This window comes from Nomascus leucogenys, chromosome 1a (assembly GCF_006542625.1).
Source record: "Nomascus leucogenys isolate Asia chromosome 1a, Asia_NLE_v1, whole genome shotgun sequence".
Lineage (NCBI taxonomy): Eukaryota > Metazoa > Chordata > Mammalia > Primates > Hylobatidae > Nomascus > Nomascus leucogenys.
Genome location: NC_044381.1, coordinates 27588120 through 27613278, shown reverse-complemented (window position 1 = coordinate 27613278; position 25159 = coordinate 27588120). Strand labels below are relative to the sequence as shown.

The 25159-nt window shown below is 39.1% G+C and overlaps 1 protein-coding gene and 1 pseudogene across 6 annotated transcripts in view; one reads left to right on the top strand and one right to left on the bottom strand.

Annotated features, from left to right (window-relative positions):
- Positions 1 to 25159, top strand: part of ZNF462 (zinc finger protein 462) — a 150295-nt gene that overhangs the window by 112116 nt on the left and 13020 nt on the right. For all 6 annotated transcript variants that reach the window (XM_003260323.4, XM_030825355.1, XM_030825235.1 and 3 more), the window contains one exon: positions 8632 to 8855. In XM_003260323.4, coding sequence (XP_003260371.2) covers positions 8632 to 8855 — 224 coding nt within the window. The remainder of the gene's footprint in view (positions 1 to 8631; positions 8856 to 25159) is intronic.
- On the bottom strand, positions 3230 to 4008 carry LOC101177495 (annotated as a pseudogene).

Sequence of the window (25159 nt, the reverse complement as noted above, 5' to 3'; positions counted from 1 at the left end):
TGCAAGCTGGGAGAAGCATCATAGGAACATTTAGGCAGGAATTCTTGGCCCGAGTGGTCCTGCCTGGTGTTCTGCCTCAGTCACCTGGCTTCCGGTCCCCCAGCCCATGTGTCGCGGTGGCTCTGTGCCCTATCACAGCTTGGTAAGGGGCCATCAGCAGGGCTGCTGCCGAGCAGACCCGGCGAGTCTTCACTTTCTGTGGTTGGTTCCTTTCTTTTCCCATATTGCTGCCTGGCAGGAACAGAGCTTTGATGCCTAACAAGCTCAATGACTTTCCCTCCCTGAGCTGAGAACACAAGAAAGGGGGAAGCAAAGAGAGATTAAACACTACGACCACAAATACTCCCATAGCGTTCTACCCTCAACAAAGTGCCGCTTACACACACGGTCACTTCATCTTCCAGCAACATTGTGAAGGATACTATTACTGTATTCCTGTTGTATGCCTGTGAAACTTGAGATTGAGACAAACTACTTTTTTTTAATAACTTAATGTACTTATTTGCCATATACTTCATTTCACAAAGGTTTTAAGATATCTTAAAGACGTGTGTGCAGAACTATAGGTTTAAAAACAAATGAGGAAATTGGGGTAAATGCAAAATAAGAAGAAACTAGTGGAAATTTCACCTCTAAGTATGAAAAAGCTAGCTGAGAGTTTGGATACCCAGTGGATACCATGAGGTGCCATGCACTTGTTCACAGTGGGCTGCAGATTTGGCCCTGAGATTCCTTGCCTACCATGGTAGAAAAGAAAACCACGAAGCAACCAGATTTCAAGTGCTTGTTAGACTTTTTTGAAATGTTGTTCAGGAAATTTTCAGGAATCCTAGACACTGAAACCTAGAGGAATTTGTCTAGCAGGTTTTCCTGAAGGGGACAGTGTATGACGTAGTGCATATTGTGCCCACCATAAATGCAATAGTAAGTTTTGCAGGGCCCATGAGAGCTGGAATCACTCACTCAAAGTCACCCACTGGTAAGCAGTCAGTCGCAGTCTTTTGATCCCATGTCTCATCGCATTACCTGTCACTGGTTATTTGTGGTCTCTTCTGTTTACTTGTAAAGATCATTTTCAGAGTCCTTATCAAGGTCAGAAAACATCCATCGGAAATGAACATGAGCATTTGAGGATTAATAGTAATAATAACAATATTAACAATAATAACAACAATGGTTACTGTTGCCGGTTGCTTGCCTAGCTGGTACTATACTAAGTGCTTTACAGTATGTCATTTTATAGAATTCTCGCAAAACCCTATGTGGTGGATGACTGTTATCCCCCATGATGAGGAAATAAATGGATTCGGAAAGGCTAACAACTTGAGGAACATGAAATATCTAGTAAGTAGTCCAGCTGGGATTTAAACCCAGGCTTGTGTGACCCACAGCTCTTGCCTTTACCCACCAGGCATCACTCTCTCACCCTGAGAGAGGTAATGTCACCCTGTCGAGTGTTGTAGTAGCTGTGGCAGCTGGGTTCAAAGATAGAATTATCAGAGGAGGTCAGAGGGGAAGTCCACGGATCCACAGGCAGCGGAGTGCCTCAGGACAGCCTTGTATACCATCTGTGTCCTGGCCTGGCTTTGGTGTCCATCTCTACTCAAAATGGCAGCTCAGTAGGAAGCTGACTTTGACAAGTCGAGAGACAGAGCTGCATGTCTGCCTTGCAATTTTGAGTTGGGGCTGCTCTCAAAGTAACAAGATGTGGCTCCTTCTGCATCTGTCCTCTTCCTGCTCTACTCATGACATCCTTGGTCTCTCAGGTCCACAGTACAAGATCTTTCTGAGGTCTTAGTTAATTAAAGTATGTGGGATGAAAAGCAAGAAAACCAACTTCTGAACTGGCCCAGAGACAGAGCTACTGCTGGCAGAAATAGAGTTTCCATTGCTTTTTGTCGGTATAAATTGATATATTTAAGAAGGGAGAGAATCTACTTCGTTCATGGGAAATCTGAATATGAACTAATCAGGGATTTATGTTGGCCACAGCAAAAGAGAGTATGATGTTTACTCATGTGTTCAGCAAACATTCATTATTTGCTTGTTACGTGCCACATTATGCTTGGTTCTTTGGGCAAAATGGGGAACATAAGACCCAGTACCCACTCTCCTCAGAGATGAGCATGTGCGTAGTGTAGACAAGACAGTGAGTGATGGGTATCTAGGTTTATTTCTGTTTGTAGTAGAGAGGGGTGGCTTTCAAACTGAGCCATGACAACATTTCAACAGGCAGAGAAGACTTAAGGCAGGGCATATTAGTTCGCAAGGACTATTGTAACAAGTGACCACCAACTGTGTAGATTAAAACAATAGAAATACATTCTCTCACAGTTCTGGAAGCTAGAACTCTGAAATCAAGGTGTTGGCAGAGCTGTGTTTCCTCTGAAGGCACAAGAGAAGGATCCTTATTTGCCTCTTCCTAGCTTCTGATGGCTCCCAGGGTTCCTTGACGCTACTTGGCTTATAGCTGCATCAGTCTCATCTTTGTCTCCATCTTCATATGGCCTTCTTCTCTATGTGTATCTCTTTTTGCCCTCTTTTCTTCTTATAAGAACATTAGTCATTGGGTTTAGGGCCCACCCTAATCTAGTGTGGCCTTAACTGATTGCCGTCTGCAAAGAACCTATGTCCCAATAAAGTCTGGGGTTCCAGGTAGACTTAAGTTTATGGGGGACACTCTTCAACACACTACATGAGGGAAGAGACAATTTAATAAACCACTGAGGTCAGTGGAAGCAAGACGTGTTTGCAGAATGTTATTAGACATTTCCGGGGTCCTGAAGAGAATAGGAAGCATACCAGAGAAGTATGTTCTGGCCAAAGTATGAAGTGCCTGGATACTAATATAGAAGTTGGAACTTTAGTCAGTAGACAGATGGGAAACCAGGACAAATTCTGATCAGGCTACTGATGAGACACTTATTGAATACTAATTTAGCAAAGGTTGAAGCAAAGGATTGGTAGACCCATCTCATTCAGGAACCGTGAACTTAGGTCAGATCAACATTTGATGAGATTGACCATGATTTGATGAGTTTAACTAGGGAAAAAATAAGCCCTGAACTTCTGTTTCAAGGATGAAGTCAGTGGTAGGACTTTCGGTAGGTTTTCATTCATGCAACAAATACTTATTGAACACCCACTATATGCCAGCATTATTTTGCTTTTGGCTTTTTGAAGGAGATTTTTTATTATTTTTATGTACAGAAAACCGAACAGTGTACATTTAGCCCAGTTTAGTGGCAAGTTTTTTAGCTTCTGCCTTTCACAGCTTGGCAACACAAGCCACAGATTTTGGACTAAGGATCTTGCCTCCTCAGTGATATGGGATCTCATCATATCTTTCATTGTAATTGGTCCTGATGGCTTCTACCAGCTTAGCCAAAGCACCTTTGTCTTCCAAGTTAACGTGTGTGAAGGCAACAGTAGTGCAGATCTCCCTGTGGACTAGACACCCTATTTTGGCCATCCCCTTGACAATACAATAGGGGACTCCCTTCTTAGGACTCTGGGCAAGCAGGAAGACAGCCAGCTCCATGGGATCCACATCATGTGCAGTCACCGTCGGCTGAGCTTTCTTGTTCTCTACCGAGGTGGTAAGAGTATTAACTCCTGCTGGAAGGACAGGTGGCCTCTTCGTGGGGACATTCCCTTTGCTGGCAGCTTTCTTCTCAATGCAGGCCAACAATCTTCTTCTCTTGCTTTGTCTCTAGCCAGCTTAAGCAGTTGAGTAGCTGTTAGGGGTCCAAGTCATGGGTGAACTGGTTAATCACGGGAGTCATTTTGAGCTGCTTGTAGGGTAGCCCTTTACTACTATAGCCAGAAGTAGTGAGAATATTTGACAAAGGGACTAAGGTCCCTTTGGGGCTGGAGGTCCTGTCTTATGCCAACATTCTTAAGCCTTTTCTCGAACAGGGGATTCACCACCCTCTTGGCCTCCTACTTTTTCATGACAGCAGGAGCCAAGGCCATCTTCTTCCCCTTGGCCTTTTTTTCTTTTGGCATCTTGGGCAGCTGGAGGAGACAGCGCTAGCATTGTTTTAAGCTGTAGGGATACAGCCATGAAGAGTCAGGCAAGGTTTCTGCACTGAAGGAATTTGAACTTGAATGAGAAGAGAGACTAAAAAACAGGTGAATAAATAGTTTTATGAGGGTATTCCTATTGAGTTGATCACCATTGGAAGCACAATGTTTCATGCTTAGCTTTGCCCATATATATGTATCTTGCACATCCATAATGAGCCTTAAAAACTGGCCACAGATTTTAGGGATGAAACAGAGTTTTGTCAAATATTTACATTGTAATTTTGGAACCATGTAATCACTGCTATGCGTCTTTAATTGGCATATTAACTTAGTTTCTGTTTCCCAATACATAGACAAATGCTGAATTTAACTGAGCCTTGCAAGTGGGAGCCTTGGGAACGGAACTAATCTCCCCTAATTTATCTGATCAGTGTCATTTTTCTTGAGAATAAAGTCTACAGTGAGATTGCCAAGCTTTAACTTTATTCAGTGAAATTACATGTTTCCTTTCAACTTCTCCAAATACCTTTGCCTGATAGAATTAGAGGTACCATTTCCAGTTCCTTCTAGCTTGAGGATGGCAGCCTGGCTAACATCAAAACCTCATACTTCCTACCAGGAAGTGTTTTGCTTGTGTTTATGTTTGTCTATTTATGGCTATGTTTTGGGATGATTGATATAAAAATAGTGTTATTTTCTTCACAGCTTTCTCTAATACTCAGACTTTGTCACTTCTTTGCTTTGGGGCAAAGAAGGACTCAGTCCTCTAGAGTGGCAATTTGCACGCAAAGTTTTGGTGGAGTGAAGAACTTCCAGTCTCATTGCTTCATGTAGACTTGGCATGTTCTGGGAAGGAAACCCTCCTATGTCGTGGTGTGCCTTTCAGGAAGGATTTTTGCTAGATGAATCTGGGCTCTGCAGTGGTGTGGTTTCTCGCCAATTTGAGCAGAAGTGAACCCTCTGTATTGCAGCTGTGCAGAATTTTCCACTGACCTCCATGGAAGCTTGAAAGCATGCTATTCTCAGCTCTTGTTGCACCTTAGTACACATGTGCTTCAATGTGACGTTACTCTCGGGCCCAGCCTCTTCGGTTTTATGTCCTGCTGCAGCACCAAGCATCTTTTGAGTAGGAGGAGATGAGAGACACAATCCATCTTGTAGTTGAACTGGTGAAGTCATAATATTTTTGCAGCCAGTGCTAGAAGCTGAGTCACAATGAGTGTGATTCAGGCCTTGAGTTTTCACCCAAGGTAATTTTGAGAGGTGTGAAGTCAAAAAGACCCACAGTTGTCACTGCCCCCATAGAAAAAGCCCTGAGCACTGAGCTTCTGTAACCAAGGCAGAGCCCAGTCTATACCTGGAACCATTCCAGTTTTTAACTTTTATGTCTTTCATTTGCCTCAAGAATGAATGACCTCATTCAGAAAACACTGTCAGTCATTTGCCCACCTTTTAAAGTCTGTCTTTTTTTATTTTTATCTTGGTCATGTTAACCATGCTTTTAGAAAGGGGAAAAAGCTAAATTTTTTCTAAAATTAATATCTCAGTAAAAACTCACATAATTAAGAGATTTGGTAGACTGGCAATGTCTTAGTTTGGAAATGGGAAGTTCTAGATTTCAGATTAAGTTCGGCAGGGATTTGACCCTTTCCTCAAATGTAGAAGGTGCTTGAAAGACATTCAGATATAAAGGGTTACCTTAGAAATCTGTAGCTTTTGCATTTTTTAAATATTATGAATGAAAGGCTAATAAGCACACACACATACAGACTGGAGAGTTCTTATCAGGGGTGCAAGAGGAGGGCCCTGGCAGAGATCAGAAGACCTGTGTTCCCAGGTCACAACTTTGTGCTGAACCAGAGGTGTGACTTTGAGGAAGTAGCTTAATTGATCAGTTCTCAGTTTGCACATCAACAAAACGAAGAAAATAGAACTGACTTTGCAGGGTGTTAGAGAATAAAAAGTTATGTCAAGGGCAGAACACCTAACGGTGCTTGAACCATAGCGAGCACTTAATAGACTGCAGTGGTGTTCACATGAATAATTACTTGAACTTCAGGGTATTATTCTGACTGTTCATGACTTTGTGTAAAATTCACTTGGATACACATAGTGAAATTGGAAACTGCAAAGAAAACCAACCTAAGTGGTAGAGGAATTGAAAAGGAGACTCATAAAAAAGTTTGAAAGAACTGATTATTAATTGTGGAGAAGTGAAGACTGGAGAGTCACTGAATGACTCTCTTTGAGGCATGTGGGACATCATTATATGAAAAATGATACTGGGCTGTTCTTCATCGCCGCAGAGGTCAACAGAACCAAGGCAGGCAGGACAGGGCAAAGCCAAAGAATGAAAGTAGAAACAGTAGAGATGATAACATATAAATGAGGAACAAAAATGTAGAGAGAGCAAGGGGGATGCAGTCCCAAGGAAGATGTCAGTAAAGTTCATGTCAACACTGCCCTTGAACTCCTAAGGTCTAAAGGCATATCCCCAGCATGGGGGCAGTTCCCCCTGGTTCAGCCTGCATGCGCCATCTCTTGCTGTGGACACTAGCTTGTTCATGGGTTCTATCCATGAGTGCCTTACCCAGCGTAGTTGCAGTTAATGCCTGGCACTTTGCTTAGAGCAGTGATTCTCAACTGAGGTCAATTTTGCCTCCCCAGAGTGTGTTAGTCTCCAGGCATTTTTGGTTGTCACAGCTGGAGAGAAGGGGGTGCTTTTGACACCTAGTGGATAGAGGCCACAGTTATTGCTAAACATCCTACAATGCACAGGCTGGCCCCCCACAGCAAGGAATTATCCTGTCCCAAAATTTCAATAACACTACTTTTTAGAAACCTTGAGTTACAAGAATAGAATATCCTAGCATGAGCTCCTTAAGATTTACTAGTTTATGCCAAAGCATTTTTTTCTCCGTTTACACCAAACCATACAACTGAATGGTTAGAGGACTTAAACAGTTGCTATTCTAAAAAAATGTGTGGATTACATTATAATCATGTGTTTCTTAGCTGTCTGCTATACTTGGGTTTAAAAATATTTATATTTCTAAATAAGCAACTGATTCTTTGTATAGGGAAAATAACATGCATTAGAGCTCCAGGGAGTATGTTGCAGATACCACCTTCCACGCTTCCTCTGCCCAGCATTTTGCTGGCCGATTAATCGCTGCATTCAATGACTCCCAAGGCAGTGACTGCCCTACAATCAGAGTGTTGTGGTTGAGACTAAGGCATGACATTGGGTGGGGAAAATTCCCTAGGGCCTGCACGCTGGCCAGCAACAAAGGGAGGACTCTAAAGAGTGAGTCGCATCGGTGCACAACATACCAATGCCCTGGAAACGTTGCTATTCAGTGACTCTGGGAATAAATCATGCTTTCTTGACTTAATAATACATTGCTGTTTCTAAATAATATAAGTATATGTTGTGTGCGTCCATTTGTAAACTTTCTGAGTCTTCTGAAATCCAGACACAGCATGAAAACACTTTCTATATTTGATTCTTGCATAAATAGCACAGATTTTAATTTTATCCCAGTTATGGATATCTGGCGTGTGCGCTGATACTCTGGGCAGACTGGTGTGAAATTTAATTTGAGCAGTTAAACACAAGGGTGAGAGAGTGCAAAATAAACAAGCACGCGCATTTCCAGCCCTACAGCATTTGGTATGTTAACGGGAAAAGCACCCAAATCCTCTCTCTCTCTTATTTTTTCCATCTGACAATCAGATTACAGACTGTCTAAAAAGGCACAAATCCTCCCTGTCTCCTGCACAACCCCACCTCCCCCGATTGTTGGCTGCAGTCATTTCATTTGTGAGCTCTTCATAGTTGGAGTTTTAGTGAATGAAAGTGTACAGGTTTGCTTTCAGACTTGATATTAGATGAGAAATCCCCTTAGTTTCAAAAGGAGGGAAGAGTCTCTTTGAGAATACTTTAGAAGGGGAAATGAGAATGCAATTGGAAATAGTGAGAAATAATAGATTTACAGTTAAGCAGACCTGGTTTCACATCTCTGCTTTGCCAACTGCAATGTCTATTACCTTTGGAGAGTTACTTAAAGACTCTGTTGCCCATTTGTACTTATTTGTAAAAATGAGAGTAACTCCAGCTTCATAAAGTTGCTGATAGAAAGGTACCAGCACATAGGTGCCTGGTGAATGTCAGTTTCTTTCCCCATTAAAGACATCTGTAAGTCCAGCCTCAGTTACACTTGCTGAGGAAGGAAGGCATGCTAATGGTTGTTGTCAGTAATCATTAATGTTGGTAAAAATTGCAGCTACTTCCATTCCTCCCTCTTAATCACCTCCATTCAGGAATTAGCAAGCACCTACTAGCCCGCCCCACGTTTATTTATAGGTCATTCTGGGTATTAAGTACACAAAGAGCTTTTGGTCTTAAAAACACCCACTCATTCCTGAGGAATATGTTGTTTGGGGGTTAGGGGAGGAGCAGTGTGCATGTGTGTCAGTTCAAGGAACCAGATCCATGAGGAGCAGCAAGACTGGGTGAGTTTCTTCTTATATTCCAAAGAAAGAACTTCTGCTTTGCCATCAGTAAAAATTCCCATCTTTCCATTCAATTTGTTTCCACAGAAGAGCGCGTTGTCCCCATTGAAGTTTGCCGGTCCAAACTGTCCAAATACTTGCAGGGAGTAGTTTTCCGCTGTGATAAGTGTACCTTCACCTGCTCCAGTGATGAGAGCCTCCAGCAACATATAGAAAAGCACAATGAACTGAAACCTTACAAATGCCAGCTCTGCTACTATGAGACCAAGCACACGGAGGAACTGGACAGCCACCTTCGGGATGAGCATAAGGTACTTACCAGGACTTCCTGCTCCCGCCTCAGCACACTTGTGGGGAGGGGCCAAGGGGGAGACACCACTGCATTTAGTCATGCCCACTGTGTACCAGATGGAGATGTGAACTCAAAGAGCTTTTAAAGTGAGGTCTAGTTTCTTCTATTAGAAACGTAAGGTCATTTTTAAAAATTGCGAAACACAGGCTGGGTGGAAAGGAAATCACCCATAATTCTACCACACCAGTTCAAATGCTGAACATTTCTGGTGTGCTCTCTAGACCCACTTTCATTTGTTTTACATAATTGTGATTATACTATACATAAAACATGATACCTTGCATTTTTTAAAGCTTATTCTAAAAGAAGTCTTTTGCTATATTATTTGAAATATTAATACATTTTAAATCACAAGGTTTGGCAGTTTCTATAAAGGACCAGAGAGTAAATATTTTAGCCTTTGCAGGCCTAAAATGTAGTCTTTGTGGCAGTTAAGAAAGCAGCCATGCTGGAGTTCAAGACCAGCCTGGGCAACATGGCGAAACCCCATCTCTACAAAAAATACAAAAGATTAGCCAAGCATGGTGGTGTGCACCTGTGGTCCCAACTACTTGGGAGGCTGAGGAGGGAGGATCACTTGAGCCTGGGAGGTGGAGGTTGCAGTGAGGTGAGATAGCACCACTGCACTGGAGCATGGGCGACAGAGTGAGACCCCGTCTCAAAAAAAGAAAGAAAACAGCCATTGACAATACATAAATGAGCCAATACGGCTGTGTTCCAGTAAAAGTTTATTTACAAAAACAGGCAACAGGCTGTGGGCCAAGAGTTGCCAACCCCTATTCTGATAGAATTACCTCTGTGTTTCTCAATCGTATAGGTGGTTTCCAATATTTTGTGAACTGCAAAGATTTGTCAAGGCATTACCCAGTATGTCTGAACATTATAAGGATTGTAAAATATATGTTTTGGGGGGAAGGAGACTCGAGAATGAATACATCAGTACAGGACATAAAATAGAGGATTTGTGAAAAAAAATTCTCTTCCAGAGGTTTGCCAATCAGAGGGTAGAAATCACACGGACGACTTCCTCACTCTGCACAGGGCTCATCTGGCATCTCATGAACTGAGATGATCATTTCTGGTTTTGTGTATTGCCCAGAGTACAGGAGGAGCTATAATTAGCGTTTGTTTAATGACAAGAGCCTATCAAAATGCTTTTTAATTAGCTAACGAGTCCAAAATATCTACTGCGTATTTACTGAAGGCACAAGGAGAAGCACTTTTGATATTGTTTGCTTTTTCCTTGCTCTGTATCCTCATGAGTAGAAATATGGCCCTTCTTTTCTGGCCTTACAAACCCACATTATGAAGAGTTTAGTCTGAATCATCTGCACCCACGGGTTAGAATTGCTCTGTGGGGTGTTGAGAGAAAAGGCTGAGCTTTGTCACCTGTCCACAATGGACCAGTTTAATGGTAACTTCTCTGCTTTGGAATGCATTTATTTTCCAATATGTCTGCCCGAAAAAATGAAGCAAAGAAGAAAAGCTTGAATTACCTCACTTAAAATTTTTCGTATCCTTTCTTATTCAAACTTCCTGGGCATTTCTTCCCCAAACTTAAGGGTAAATTACTCATCTTTTTCAAACCAAGCTTTCTATAATTATTCACATGTATCTTATTTACGTAACTACCTCAGACCTTTTTATTACAGTGTTTAAGCCTCCAGGCTGATATTTTCAGACAGAACAAATCAGGAAGAAGTTTCTTCTCTAGTTGTTGCACAGTAGCTTGTAAATCACTGGGGAAATCCAGAAAATGTTAGAAACCATAGAATCAGAGGGTTCCTCAGCAGTGGGCGGAAGGCTGAGGCTTTGAGGTATGGATCATGGAAATGAGTTGCTCAGGAACGTAGGGCCCAGTTAAGAGCTTTTGAACCAAAAAGATCTGGGTTTTAATCTTGTCTCCACCATTTACTGTGCATACTTCAACAAGTTACTGAAATTTCTGGGTCTTTTTTCCAATTTGTAAATGGGAATTGTTACACCTTTCTCAGAAGTTTTGTAAGATTAAATGAAGTCCTGTATTTCCCCCACTTTGAGACCCAATACATTCCTTAGAATATCTGTTAATTGAATTGTGTTCAAATATAATAATAGATGTACCTATCATAATGGCAGCTGTGTTCCCAAAGACCTAAAACATATTACAAAATCACTAATTATACTTTGCATCTTAGACAGTCTTTTTTTAAAATTATTTTTCTATTGAGTATTGGGATACAAGTGGTATTTGGTTACATGAGTAATTTCTTTAGTGGTGATTTGTGAGATTTTGGTGCACCCATCACCCCAGCAGTATACACTGCACCCTATTTGTAGTCTTTTATCCCTTGCCCCCCTCCCACCCTTCCTTCCAAGTCCCCAAAGTCCATTGTATTATTCTTAGGCTTTTTCGTCCTGATAGCTTAGCTCCCACATATCAGTGAGAACATACAATGTTTGGTTTTCCATCCCTGAGTTACTTCACTTAGAATACTAGTCTCCAATTTCATCCAGGTCGCTGCACATGCCATCAATACATTCCTTTTTATGGCTGAGTAGTATTCCATCAGATATAGATAGATAGATAGATAGATAGATAGATAGATAGATAGATAATCACAGTTTCTTTATCCACTCGTTGACTGATGGGCATTTGGGTTGGTTCCATGATTTTGCAATTGTGAATTGTGCTGCTATAAACATGCATGTGCAAGTATCTTTTTCAAATAATGACTTCTCCTCTGGGTAGATACCCAGTAGTGGAATTGCTGGACCAAATGGTAGTTCTACTTTTAGTTCTTTAAGGAATCACCACACTGTTTTCCGTAATGGCTGTACTAGTTTATATCCCACCAGCAGTGTAGAAGTGTTCCCTCTTCATTGCATCCATGCGAATATCTACTGGGTTTTTAAAATTTTTTTATTATGGCCATTTTTGCATAAGTAAGGTGGTATTGCATTGTGGTTTTAAATTTGCATTTCCCTGATCATTAGTGATGCTGAGCATTTTTTCATATGTCTGTTGGCCATTTGTATCTCTTCTTTTGAGAACTGTCTATTCATGTCCTTAGCCCACTTTTTCATGAGATTGTTTTTTTCTTACTGATTTGTTTGATTTCTTTGTAGATTCTGATATTAGTCCTTTGTCAGTTATATAGATTGTGAAGATTTTCTCCCACTCTGTGGGTTGTCTGTTTACTCTGCTAACTATTCTTTCTGCCGTGCAAAAGCTCTTTAGTTTAATTAAGTCCCAATTATTTATCTTTGTATTTATTGCATTTGCTTTTGGGTTCTTGGTCATGAAGTCCTTGCCTAAGCCAGTGTCTAGAAGGGTTTTTCCAATGTTATCTTCTAGAATTTTTATAGTTTCAGGTCTTAGATTTAAGCCCTTAATCCATCTTGAGTTGATTTTTGTATAAAGTGAGAGATGAGGATCCAGTTTCATTCTCCTACATGTGGCTAGCCAGTTATCCCAGCACCGTTTGTTGAAAAGGGTGTCCTTTCCCCACTTCATGTTTTGTTTGCTTTGCCAAAGATCAATTGGCTGTAAGTATTTGGGTATATTTCTGGGTTCTCTATTCTGTTCCATTGGTATATATGCCTATTTTTATACCAGTACTATGCTGTTTTGTTGAGAAACAGCAGAGTACAGTTTGAAATCAGACAGTGTGATTGTAGTAGTCTGTTTTCACACTACTGATAAAGACGTACCTGAGACTGGGCAATTTACAAAAGAAAGAGGTTTAATTGGACTTATAGTTCCAGGTGGCTGGGGAAGCCTCACAATCATGGCGGAAGGCAAGGAGGAGAAAGTCCCGTTTTACATGGATGACAACAGGCAGAAAGAGAAGGAGGAAGACACAAAAGCGGAAACCCCTGGTAAACCATTAGATCTCATGAGACTTATTCACTACCATGAGAACAGTATGGGGGAAACTGTCCCCATGATTCAATTATCTCCCACCAGGCCCCTCCCACAACACATGGGAATTATGGGAGTACAATTCAAGATGAGATTTGGGTGGGGACACAGAGTTGAACCATATCAGTGATGTCTCCAGAGTTATTATTTTTGCTTAGTCTTGCTTTAGCTATCTGGGCTCTTTTTTGGTTCCATTTGAACTTTAGAATTGTTTTTTCTAATTCTGTGAAGAATGATGGTGGTATTTTGATGCAGATTGCATTAAATTTGTAGATTGCTTCTGGCAGTATGGTCATTTTCACTCTACCCATCCATGAGCATGGGATGTGTTTCCATTTGTTTGTGTCGTCTGTGATTTCTTTCAGCAGTGTTTTGTAGTTTTCCTTGTAGAGGTCTTTTGCCTCCTTTGTTAGGTATATTCCTAAGTACTTTATTTTTTTGAGGCTATTTTAAAAGGGGTTGAGTTCTTGATTTGATTCTCCACTGGTCGCTGTTGATGTATAGAAGAGCTACTGATTTGTGTACATTAATCTTGTATCTGGAAACGTTGCTGAATTCCTTTATCAGTTCTAGGAGATTTCTGGAGGAGTCCTTAGGGTTTTTGAAGTAAATAATCATATCATCAGCAACCAATGATGGTTTGACTCCCTCTTTACCAATTTTGGATAACCTTTATTTCTTTCTCTTGTCTGATTGTTTTGGCAAGGACTTCCAGTATTGTGTTGAAGAGGAGTGGTGAGAGTGGGCATCCTTGTCTTGTTCCAGTTCTCAGAGGAACAGCTTTCAACTTTTCCCCATTCAGTATTACGTTGGCTGTGGGTTTGTCATAGGTGGCTTTTATTACATTAAGCTATGTCCTTTGTATGCCAATTTTGCTGGGAGTTTTAATCATAAAGCAATCCTGGATATTGTCCAATGCTTTTTCTGCATCTATTGAGATGATCATGTGATTTCTGTTTTAAATTCTGTTTTTGTGGTGTATCACATTTATTGACTCGTGTATGTTAAACCATCCCTGCATCCCTGGTATGAAACCCACTTGATCATGGTGGATTATCTTTTTGATCTGTCGTTGAATTTGGTTAGCTAGTATTTTGTTAAGGATTTTAGTGTCTGTGTTCATGAGGGGTATCGGTCTGTAGTTTTCTTTTTTGGTTATGTCCTTTGCTGGTTTTGGTATTAGGGTGATGCTGGCTTCCCAGAATGAATTAGGGAGGGTTCCCTCTTTCTCTATCTTGTGGGATAGTGTCAAAAGGAATGCTACCAATCCTTTGAGTACCATTTCTGGTAGAATTCTACTGTGAATGCATCTGGTCCTGGACTTTTTTGTTGGTAATTTTTAAATTACCATTTCAATCTCACTACTTGTTATTGGTCTGTTCAGGGTATCTAATTCTTCCTGATTTAGGCTAGGAGGGTTGTATTTTTCCAGGAATTTATCCATCTCTGCTAGGTTTTCTAGTTTATGTGCGTAAAGGTGTTCATAGTAGCCTTGAATGATCTTTTGTATTTCTGTGGTGTCAGTTGTAATATCTGCCATTTCATTTCTTAATGAGGTTATTTGGATTTTCTCTCCTTTTCTTGGTTAATCTTGCTAATGGTCTATCAATTTTATCTCTTCAAAGAACTGCTCTTGTTTCATTTATATTTTGTATTGTTTTTTGTTTGCTTGTTTCAATTTCATTTAGTTCTACTCTGATCTTGGTTATTTCCTTTCTTCTGCTGGGTTTGTGTTTGGTTTGTTCTTGTTTCTCTAGTTCCTGAGGTGTGACCTTAGAATGTCAGTTTGTGCTCTTTGAGTCTTTTTGATATAGGTGTTTAGGACTATGAACTTTCTTCTTAACACTGCCTTTGCTGTATCCCAGAGGTTTTGATAGGTGATGTCATTATTGTCGTTTGGTTCGAAGAATTATTTAATTTTCATCTTGATTTCATTTTTGACCCAATGCTCATTCAGGAGCAGGTTATTTAATTTCTGTGTATTTGCATAGTTTTGAAGGTTCCTTTTTGGAGTTGATTTCCAGTTTTATTCCACTGTGGTCTGAGAGACTGCTTGATACAATTTCAATTTTCTTAATTTATTGAGGCTCGTTCTATGGCTCATCATAGTCTACCTTGGAGAAAGTTCCCTGCACTGTTGAATAGAATGTGTATTCTGTGGTTGTTGGATGGAATGTTCTGTATGTATCTGTTAAGCCCATTTTTTCCAAGGTATAGTTTAAATCCATTGTTCTTTTGTTGACTTTCTGTCTTGATGACCTGTGTAGTGCTGTTAGTGGAGTATTGAAGTCCTCCACTATTATTGTATTGCTGTCTGTCTCATTTCTTAGTTTAGCCACAGTCTTTAATGTAATATTTTCACTATGCCATATTAGATTCTTTAATTTTTTTCTCTTCCTCATGGTTGACCAGTTTATTAAGTCCAATGAGCACCTAATTGAGGCTAAAGAATTGCGACTTTCAGCATGCCTAATGATTTTCATGTTTGTCTCAATTGTTAGCTTTATGAGACTTATGCTTATTACTGAGATAGCAGTACTTTTTTTCCCATTTTCTAATCTTTTTTCCCTACATGATGAGTACAAAATGCAATTTGAATTTTTGAAATAATTGTCCAAACACTGTTTTGTAAGTAAAGATGGCAGTGCTATTGAAACTGAATTTTTGGCTGACAGCCAGTGGAATTACTTGCTGGCTAAAAATGGTCATTTGTTAGGGGGAAGATATACAAACACCTGATTTCAGGGTTCATGAGAGAGGAACAGGGGTGTCAGTGTACAATATACTAAACAGAATTACGCTGACAATTCAAATATAAAAGTCAAAGACCGTAAGGCTAAAACAAGAAATTAAAGGCATGAGAATTGGAAAGGAAGAAACACAACTTTTTATTTATAGACAATTTGATTTTTATAGGTAGAAAATCCACAAATCTACAAAAACAAAAGCTACTAGAACATGAACGAGCTTAGCAAGATTGCAAGATATAAAATCAATATACAAAAATCAATTATGTTTCTGTATACTAGTAATGGACAACCAGAAAATGAAATTTTAAGAAGATCAATTTCATGTACAGTAACATCAAAAAGAATAAAAGTCTTAAGAATACATTTAACATGAGAACTATACATTGAACTATACATTGAAAACTATAGTTTTCATAATGCTGAGAGAAATAAATAAAACTAACTTAATGCAATATATACCATGTTTATTAATTAGGAGACTCAATATTGGTAATTCTTTTCATAATCATATACAGATTCAGCATAATCTCTATCAAAATCCCAGTAGGCTTTTTGGGGGGTAAAAAGTGACAAACTGGCCCTAAAATTTATATGGAAATGCAAATGACCTATAGAATAGCCTAGTGTGGAGAAACAACAAAATCAGAGGATTCACTCATCTTGATTTCAAAACTCACTGTAAATTGACATAAGATAGATGCATAGATCAGTAGTGCAGAAGCAAAAGTCAAGAAATAAACCCTTATATATGTGGTCAGTTGATTTTCATAAAAGGTGTTAAGGTAATAGGGAAAGGATGATTTTTTTTTAAATGGTGCTGAAACAATTGGATTTGTGTATGCAAATTATGACCCTAGACCTTTACAGCACTCTCTACACACACACAAAAAACAATCAAAATGGACCATAAGCTTAAATATGTGAGCTAAAACTATAAAACTTTTAGAAGAATAATAGAAGATTATATCATCGTGGGTTAGGGAAAAAAATTTTATGTATGATGCAAAAGTTATGGACAACTGAAAGAAAAAAGAAGACACCATTAAGAAAATGAAAAGGCAAGCAACAGACTAGAAGCAAATATTTGCAAATTAATTATCTAACAAAGGGCTTTAACCAAAATATTTAAAGAAATCTTACAACTCAACAATAAGAAGATAAGCAATTCAGTTTAAAATGAGCACAAGATTTGAATAGACACCTTACCAAAGACGATAGATATACAAATGGCAAATAAGCACATGAAAAGATGTTCACTTGATTTACCACTTGGGAAATATAAATTAAGACAATAATAAGATTCTACTCCCCGACCACTAGCTAGCTTGGCTAAAATTAAGAAAGCTGATAGTATCAAAGTGTTGGAAAGTATGTAGACAAACTGGAATCTTATACATCGCTGATTGGAATGTAAAATAGCATAGCCACTTTGGAGCAGTTTGGCATTTGTTTATAAGTTAAACGTACACTTGCCATCTGACCTATCCTACCTTCACATAAAATGGATGGATAAATAAAATATGGCATATCCATGCAATGGAGTACTACTCAGCAATGAAAAAGAATGAGCTACTGATACATTTAACAGCACTGAGGAATCCAAAAAATGTTACGTGGACAGAAGCTAGACACAAGAGACTATGTATTTTATGATTCTGTTTATATGAAATTTCTAGAAAAGGCAACATGATAGAGACAGGAAGCAGCGAAGAGGTTACTTGGGCCTGGAAGATGGGAGCAGGGATTGATTACAAAGGATATGAAGGAGCTTCTCAGAGTGATGAGAGTGTTCTTAAACATCATTGAATTGTTTACTTACAATAAATTTTATGGCAGGTAAATTATACCTCAATACCTAAAACAGATGCAAGTTTCCCATAACCCAACATACAGTAGGTCTTCAATAAATGTTAATTTCCTGTAGTCTTTTTATGACATTCATCCTGAGAACAGCTATATCAACAAGATACTCAAGATCCGGATTAATGTGGAATAGACTTAGCAATTGGTTCCAAACAGGAATTCACTTTTTTCCCCAGTAAAACAGTGCATTGCTCATTATATTCTTCTACAAATAGCATTAGGTGATTTGTGTGGTGGGGAGAATCTATAGAATAAACTATAAGACGCATGGAATGTATTTTCGGTTAAAGGATTTCGTTAAAAAGAACTGAACATTCGAAACTGGACTTCTGAATTCTGCCTGCAAAGGTTGTAAACCTCAGGAACATCTATAAAGATGTCAGACTATATCATTCACAGATGGGACAGAATCCTGGTACCAGCAAGAAAGGTCCTTAAAGTCAAATATACCATTCCTTTTAAGAACCAAAATCTCCAGTGCAGTCGACTTAGGCTGCATGTTTATCCTCAGAAGCCATAGTGCAAAAGGGATAACCATCAGAACCCTCATTTTATAGGTGATAAACACAATCTTTCCTCCTAGATCTTTATCTTTGTTACTAGTGAGCAAGGCATCACTTGTAATCTCTTAGGATCTACAGTAAACAGTGCAGGTTATTTGAAATTTTATTTTTTTATCCTGTGACTCCCTGTCTGTTTTTAATCTCAGTGGGTCCTCTAGAAGGTTGACTAGGGTAGTTTCTCCCTCCCCTCCCTCTCCCTTTTACTTCCCTCTCCCTTCCTTCACTCCCTGCATTCTCTGTCCCCCGACATTCTACCCCCCCAACACATATAGTGAATTATTTATCAGTAATGCCCTTTATTAGCAATACTGTTGAAAGATGAAGACAACGTTTTTTCTTTTTTGAGTCAGGGTCTTGCTCTGTTGCCCGGGCTGAGGTGCAATGGCACAATCATAGCTCACTGCAGCTTCAAACTCCTAGGCTCACGCAATCCTCCCACCTTGGCTTCCCAAAGTACAGGAATTGCAGGTGTGAGCCACTGTGCCCAGCCTAAGATAACATCTTTAGGAACCTTAAAGTCATGAAGAAAAACAAACCTTGCACTTCTCACATTTAAAAAATACACACACTTTTTTTTAAAAGAAAGTTTATATGCAATACCTTGTTAGTGTTCTTTATGGTTCTGAAGTCTCTTTGCTAGTTTAAGGAACATAAAAATATATTATCTCTAACTTGGTCTGCTCATAAAATTGTCATGTTCAGTATATTAAATTTAGAAGGATAGTCTATTCAGGCAGTACACATTCACTAATTGAATTTACTTTGAAATGTTTTTAATTTTTTATATAAATGGAGCCTCAGGCAGTTGAACTCTTAAGAAACTCATATCTTACTTTTCGCCAGTTTGGGGAAAACAGCAAAACATTAAGCTCAGAAGGAATCATCAACATTTTAGTTATTCTAATAAAATTGCTCAGTTTTTTGGACTAGTGAAATCCACAGTGGCCAAAAAAGTCACTTAGGACGTTTGTTTCCAGAAAAGGAAATGAGAAATAAATGAAGAATCTTTCTCCAAAGATTCTTCCCAAATAAATCATAAGAAGAATTTTTCCCAAATCATAAAACACACCTTTGGCCCCATTTTTTTTGGATTGCTTTTTATTTCTGAACTAAATGCTAGCAGCTTTAGCTTTATCAACAACAATGATTTCTGCAAGCTGAAGGCTTCTCTAGAAGACTATGCCATTTCGTTTCTGCTTTCCCTCATGTAGTTCTGCTTCTTGATTTGTTAACCATAGCTCTGTCTCTTCCGTGTGTTGTAGAAGACAGAGAAACCAGAATTAGATAAGCAAGAGGTGTGACCATTTTTCAGAGGTTTGTCTGGCAAAACCTTAAACAGTATTTCTCAAATAGACATTTGAAGATGTTCTTTACCTGTACCTTCGAAACCATCCACTAAACTCCCCAGTCAAAATTCTTTGTCCCAGCTTCAAAGCTTCCGTAGAACTTTTCTCCTTCCTTTCTTAAGGCAGATTTATTTATCTCACCTTTCTTTCAAAATCTAACCTAGTGCCCAGCATACAGTAAAGCCTCAGGAGTTGTTTGTTAAATAAATCAATAAATGAAATCAATTTTTCAAATATGAAATTTTAAGTATCTTGTTCAAATAAGCAAAATGTGGCAGCATCCATTAGCATCTTTTCCCTCTGTATTTTGGGTCCAGGAGATTGACAGCTGCTTAACTGGCCAGCCACAAAGCTCTGAGCCTTTCTTAATTACGTCTTTTACCTAGCTTCCTCGAGTACTTGTGTCTGAAGTTATGCTGAGTTTCTCCAAATAAGTGATTTTGTCTGGACTTTTGCTAAGTTAGGTATGATGGAAATATGTTTTCTGATTGTGACACAGTGATTGCAAAAGAAAGTAGATATCTTTCTTGACTTCTGTGCTCTATATCCTTCTGGGTACTCTATGATCCTTTGTTTTTAATATTCGTAGGCTTTTATTTTGAAAAAAATTCGGAAAGGATGCTACTACTGTTCTATCCCATCACATTTTGCAACATAACGTTATTGTTAATACTTTTTCTTTCTCCTTCCTGTGTTCAGCCAGTATAGCCATGGTAGTTTTGACATATTTTGTGAGTAATTTTGCATTTCTGCAGATGATTTGCGTTATAATGGGAAAAGCTTGAGCTGTGTCATCTGGAGATCTGAGTCCTAACTAATCCTGGCTTCATCATTTACCTGTTTTGTGATCTTCATCTACAAATATAGAAGGCAACACATTTACTACACAATGGTCATAAGGGATAAGTGATACAAGTAAAAACTACTGGGGGCATTTGTAGCACATAATAGATATTTGGTAAGTATTGAAACAAAATCATTTAGAAAGTGCCCACTTTTATTCTCTCATTAACAAGCAACTTTATTTCATGGGATGCAAATCTTATGGCAATTTTTTTATTATTATTATACTTTAAGTTCTAGGGTACATGGGCACAATGTGCAGGTTTGTCACATAGGTATACATGTGCCATGTTGGTGTGCTGCACCCATTAACTCATCATTTACATTAGGTATATCTCCTAATGCTATCCCTTCCGCCTGCCCCCACCCCACAACAGGCCCCAGTGTGTGATGTTCCCCACCCTGTGTCCAAGTGTTCTCATTGTTCAATTCCCACCTATAAGTGAGAAAATGCAGTGTTTGGTTTTCTGTCCTTGTGATAGTTTGCTCAGAATGATGGTTTCCAGCCTCATCCATGTCCCTACAAAGGACATGAACTCATCCTTTCTTATGGCTGCATAGTATTCCATGGTGTATATGTGCCACATTTTCTTAATCCAGTCTATCATTGCTGGACATTTGGGTTGGTTCCAAGTCTTTGCTATTGTGAATAGTGCCACAATAAACATATGTGTGCATGTGTCTTTATAGCAGCATGATTTATAATCCTTTGGGTATATACCCAGTAATGGGATGGCTGGGTCAAATGGTATTTCTAGTTCTAGATCCTTGAGGAATTGCCACACTGTCTTCCACAATGGTTGAACTAGTTTACAGTCCCACCAACAGTGTAAAAGTGTTCTTATTTCTCCACATCCTCTCCAGCACCTGTTGTTTCCTGACTTTTGAATGATGGCCATTCTAACTGGTGTGAGATAGTATCTCACTGTGGTTTTGATTTGCATTTCTCTGATGGCCAGTGATGATGAGCATTTTTTCACGTGTCTGTTGGCTGCATAAATGTCTTCTTTTGAGAAGTGTCTGTTCACATCGTTTGCCCACTTTTTGATGGGGTTGTTTGATTTTTTCTTGTAAATTTGTTTAAGTTCTTTGTAGATTCTGGATATTAGCCCTTTGTCAGATGGGTAGATTGTAAGAATTTTCTCCCATTCTGTAGGTTGATCTTATGGCAATATTATGAAGTCTTTATACTTTATGATCTCTCATGGGTTTTCATGTTACTGGTAAATTCAAATAGCATTTATTGTGTGTCAAGTGGATGACTCTGCACTGAGCCTATAAAGCTAAATAAGAAATGGTTGCTACCCTAGAAGAGTTTATAAGCAACTAGGTGAGACAAGTTTAAACAAAGAAACACAATTCAGCATGTTACTTGCTTGATAAGAGGTAGTTTTAAAATTGGAGAGGAGCACAGTGCACAACAAATATAGTTTCATGACTCTGGCTCCATAGAACTTTAATACTGCCTAACTGGTTTGGTTGGCTGAATATCTTTTCTTTCTTCCCCCCGCCCCCCCAGCTTTATTGAGGTACAATTGATAAATGAAATTGTATATATGTAAGGTGTACAATGTGATGGTCTGATATATGTGAAAAAAAGGGGAACCCTTGGGCACTGTTGATAGGGATGTAAATTGGGAGAGCCATTAGAGAAAACAGTCTGAAAGCTCCTCAGAAAATTAAAGATAGAACTACCATATGATACAGCAATCCCACTTCTGGATATTTAACTAAAGGAAACAAAATCAGTGTCTCAAAGAGCTACTGCACTCCCATGTTCCCTGCAACAGTATTCACAATAGAATAGCCAAGACATGGAAGCAGCCTAACTATCCATTGATGGATGAATTTTTTAAAAAGTGGTACATAAACACACAGTAGAATATTATTCAGCCATGGAAAACAGACATTCTACCATTTGGGATGGTATGGACAAACTTTGAGTATCCTTCCTTGAAGCTTTTACAAGAAGTCTAATTGAGGTGCTCTTATCTAAGAATTCAAGATTTTTTTACCTGCACTTTTGACCATCTTGCTGTAAGAAATCGTAGAGACAAACTTTGCTGAATCTTTCTCCCACTGTTTTCTTTCCCTCGTTCCCATTCTGATTTTTAAGGACAGGCAAAGAAGATCTGTCTGTTAAGTAGACCACTTGGTAAGTTAGGGATTGGCAAACTATGGTGCATGGACCAAATCTAGCCCACCTCCTTTTCTGTGTGGTCCACTCTCTAAGGATGGTCTTGACATGTTTTAATGATTGAAAAAGTATCAAAAAATTGTAATGTGAAATATGAAATTCAGATTTCACTTTCCCTAAATAAAGCTTCATTGGAATACAGCCATGCTCATCCATTGACTTATTGTTTATGGTTGCTTCTGAGCTACAACAGCAGTTGAATAGTTGTAACAAAGACTATAGAGTCGAGAAAGCCTAAAATATTTACTTATCTGGCCCTTTACACAAAAAGTTTACCAGCCTGTGTTATAAGTCATTCAAAATCTTCACAGCACTGCGCATTCTTTTTAACATCAACATGCAGTAGTAGGTAATATGAGCATCCTGGTTGGGTGCCTCTTTTTGAAGGTACAAATGTTAAATAAGAGGGGCAACCTTAAAGTTAAAAATTCTGGAAACATTAAGTGGACTTGCTCAATCTCAATCTGTCCTATTTGATGCTTGCAATGTAATCTGAAGACAAGGGTTCCAGTTCCACTCTGCCATTAGCAAGCACATTTATATCAGTCTTCTATCAGACTGGGTTTGCTACCCTAATACAATATGAAAATGCATATTCAACTTGATAATATTTATAAATCACATATAATTATTATCTCCTTAGAATATGCCAGAAGAAATACATGCTAAGACCAGATCTAAACCATTTTGCTGAATAGTTAAAAGCCAACAAATAGACAAATGTGGAAGTGGTTTTGCAGTGTCCTCACTTCAGTGTTAAGGGATGAAACATGTGACACCTCATCTCACTTTTATTTTATTTATTTATTTATTTATTTATTTATTTATTTATTGAGACCAAGTCTTGCTCTGTCGCCCAGGCTGGAGTGCAGTGGCATGATCTTGGCTCACTGCAACCTCCACTTCCCGGGTTTAAGCAATTCTCTTGCCTCAGCCTCTCAAGTAGCTGGGATTACAGGCACCCGCCACCACGCCTGGCTAATTTTTGTATTTTTAGTAGAGACAGGGTTTCACCATGTTGGCCAGGCTGGTCTCAAACTCCTGACCTCAACTGATCGACTCATCTCAGCCTCCCAAAGTGCTGGGATTACAGGTGTGAGCCACCGCACCCAGCCTTCATCTCACATTCTCATTAGACAGATGACTTCACCAAACTCTGGGTTAGTGGCCTTCACAGGGGACCTTGAGTGAATGGGCATTCACAGATAGCTTTCACAGGAATAAAGATCTGCATATAGGTTTCTAGTCTGAATTATTATGTATCTGAACAATCCACCCTTCAAGAACATATATGGCTTCTTTCGTCTGCAGAAGGAGCCTGGAAGGAGCCGGGTTCTAAATCTCAAACTCTTAAACTTGCTCCTTCTCCCTTTGTTGTGGGCCTTTGGGGAAATGATAATAAACTGCTTCTCATCTTTAGAGGAAACAAATGTGTTTCTCTCAATATGTCATCTGCATCATCAAGGAGTTATTCAAATACCCACCAATCTCTGGGCCCCAAAAGTAGTGTAATCAGTTCAAAATATATGGGAACTTTTATAAAGTCTATACCCTTTGATTTTGACCATGTAATTTCACATCTGGAAATATAGCCTATAAAATTAAAACTAAGCATGAAAGAAAGGCTTAAATACAATAAGGTTTATTACTTTTTGTAACAAGCATTTTTAATTGTGAAAAGCCAGAAATGATCCACCGTAAATTCACACGGGAATGAACAGTCAAGTAAACTATCATATGTCCACTTGACGAAATGCTATGTAGTCATTAAAAATTTTATTTATTCAGAGAATGATGCGTACGCTATGCCAGACATGAAAAAGTTGGATATATACTTGTTTGTTTTAAAATGATAACAGCAGTGTAAATAATCTACAGATAGAGAACAGGAATACAGAAATACATTAATTCATTAACAGTTATTATGTATAGGTAGTTGGACTTTAAATGAGTTTTTCTTATTTTCATAAATTTTTTGTGAATGTTTATATAAAAGAAACTATTTTAAGTGAAAATGAAGATATCCAGTAGCCAGGAGGTGAGAATAACACCCTCTCTTAATCTAGACACTGTGCTGGCCAGTGGGGGTTCAGCTGTAAGTAAGACTCACAGCAAGTCTGTCCTCAAAGTTTATAGTTGGACTGGGGAGGGGCAGGCCATAAACAATTCATTACTGAATGGGGTGTGCTCTTGAAGGCGGGGTGCAGAATGCTGTGAACACATGGAGCAAGGATATCCAACACAGGAGGAGTTTAGGGAAGGTCTCCCAGAAGAAGTGACAGAAGTGGGGCTAGATTAAGGACTCAACACATGAAGCCAGCAGGCATAAGAGTTTCAGACAGGTGAGATGGTAGAGGCACAGACTCCTCGAGGGCCTGACATATTCCAGGACCTCAGTAAGTTCAGGGTGGTGGGAGCAAGGGGAAGCCTGGAGAAGATGGGCCAGAATAACATGAGAGCCCGCCATGTAAACGACAGTAAGAAATTTGTATTTCATCCTCAGGGCAAGCAGAGACTGACATGAAGAGATTTACATTTTGTTAAAGATTGCTTTGACCACACTAAAGAATCAGGTATAAGAAGAGACAAGAGTAGGTGCTGGGAGACCAACATGGGAGGGGAAGGGGCTGGCAGTAATCCAGGTAAAAGATGATAATGGGCTCAGGAATGCGGAAAAGAGTCTTCCTTTTGTGTTAGGATTAATATTTGGATAGATGGCTTGGGGATTTCAAATACCTTCATAACCCAAAACAATAAAGAGTTTTTATTTTAAAATCTTCTAATTACATGGCAAAAA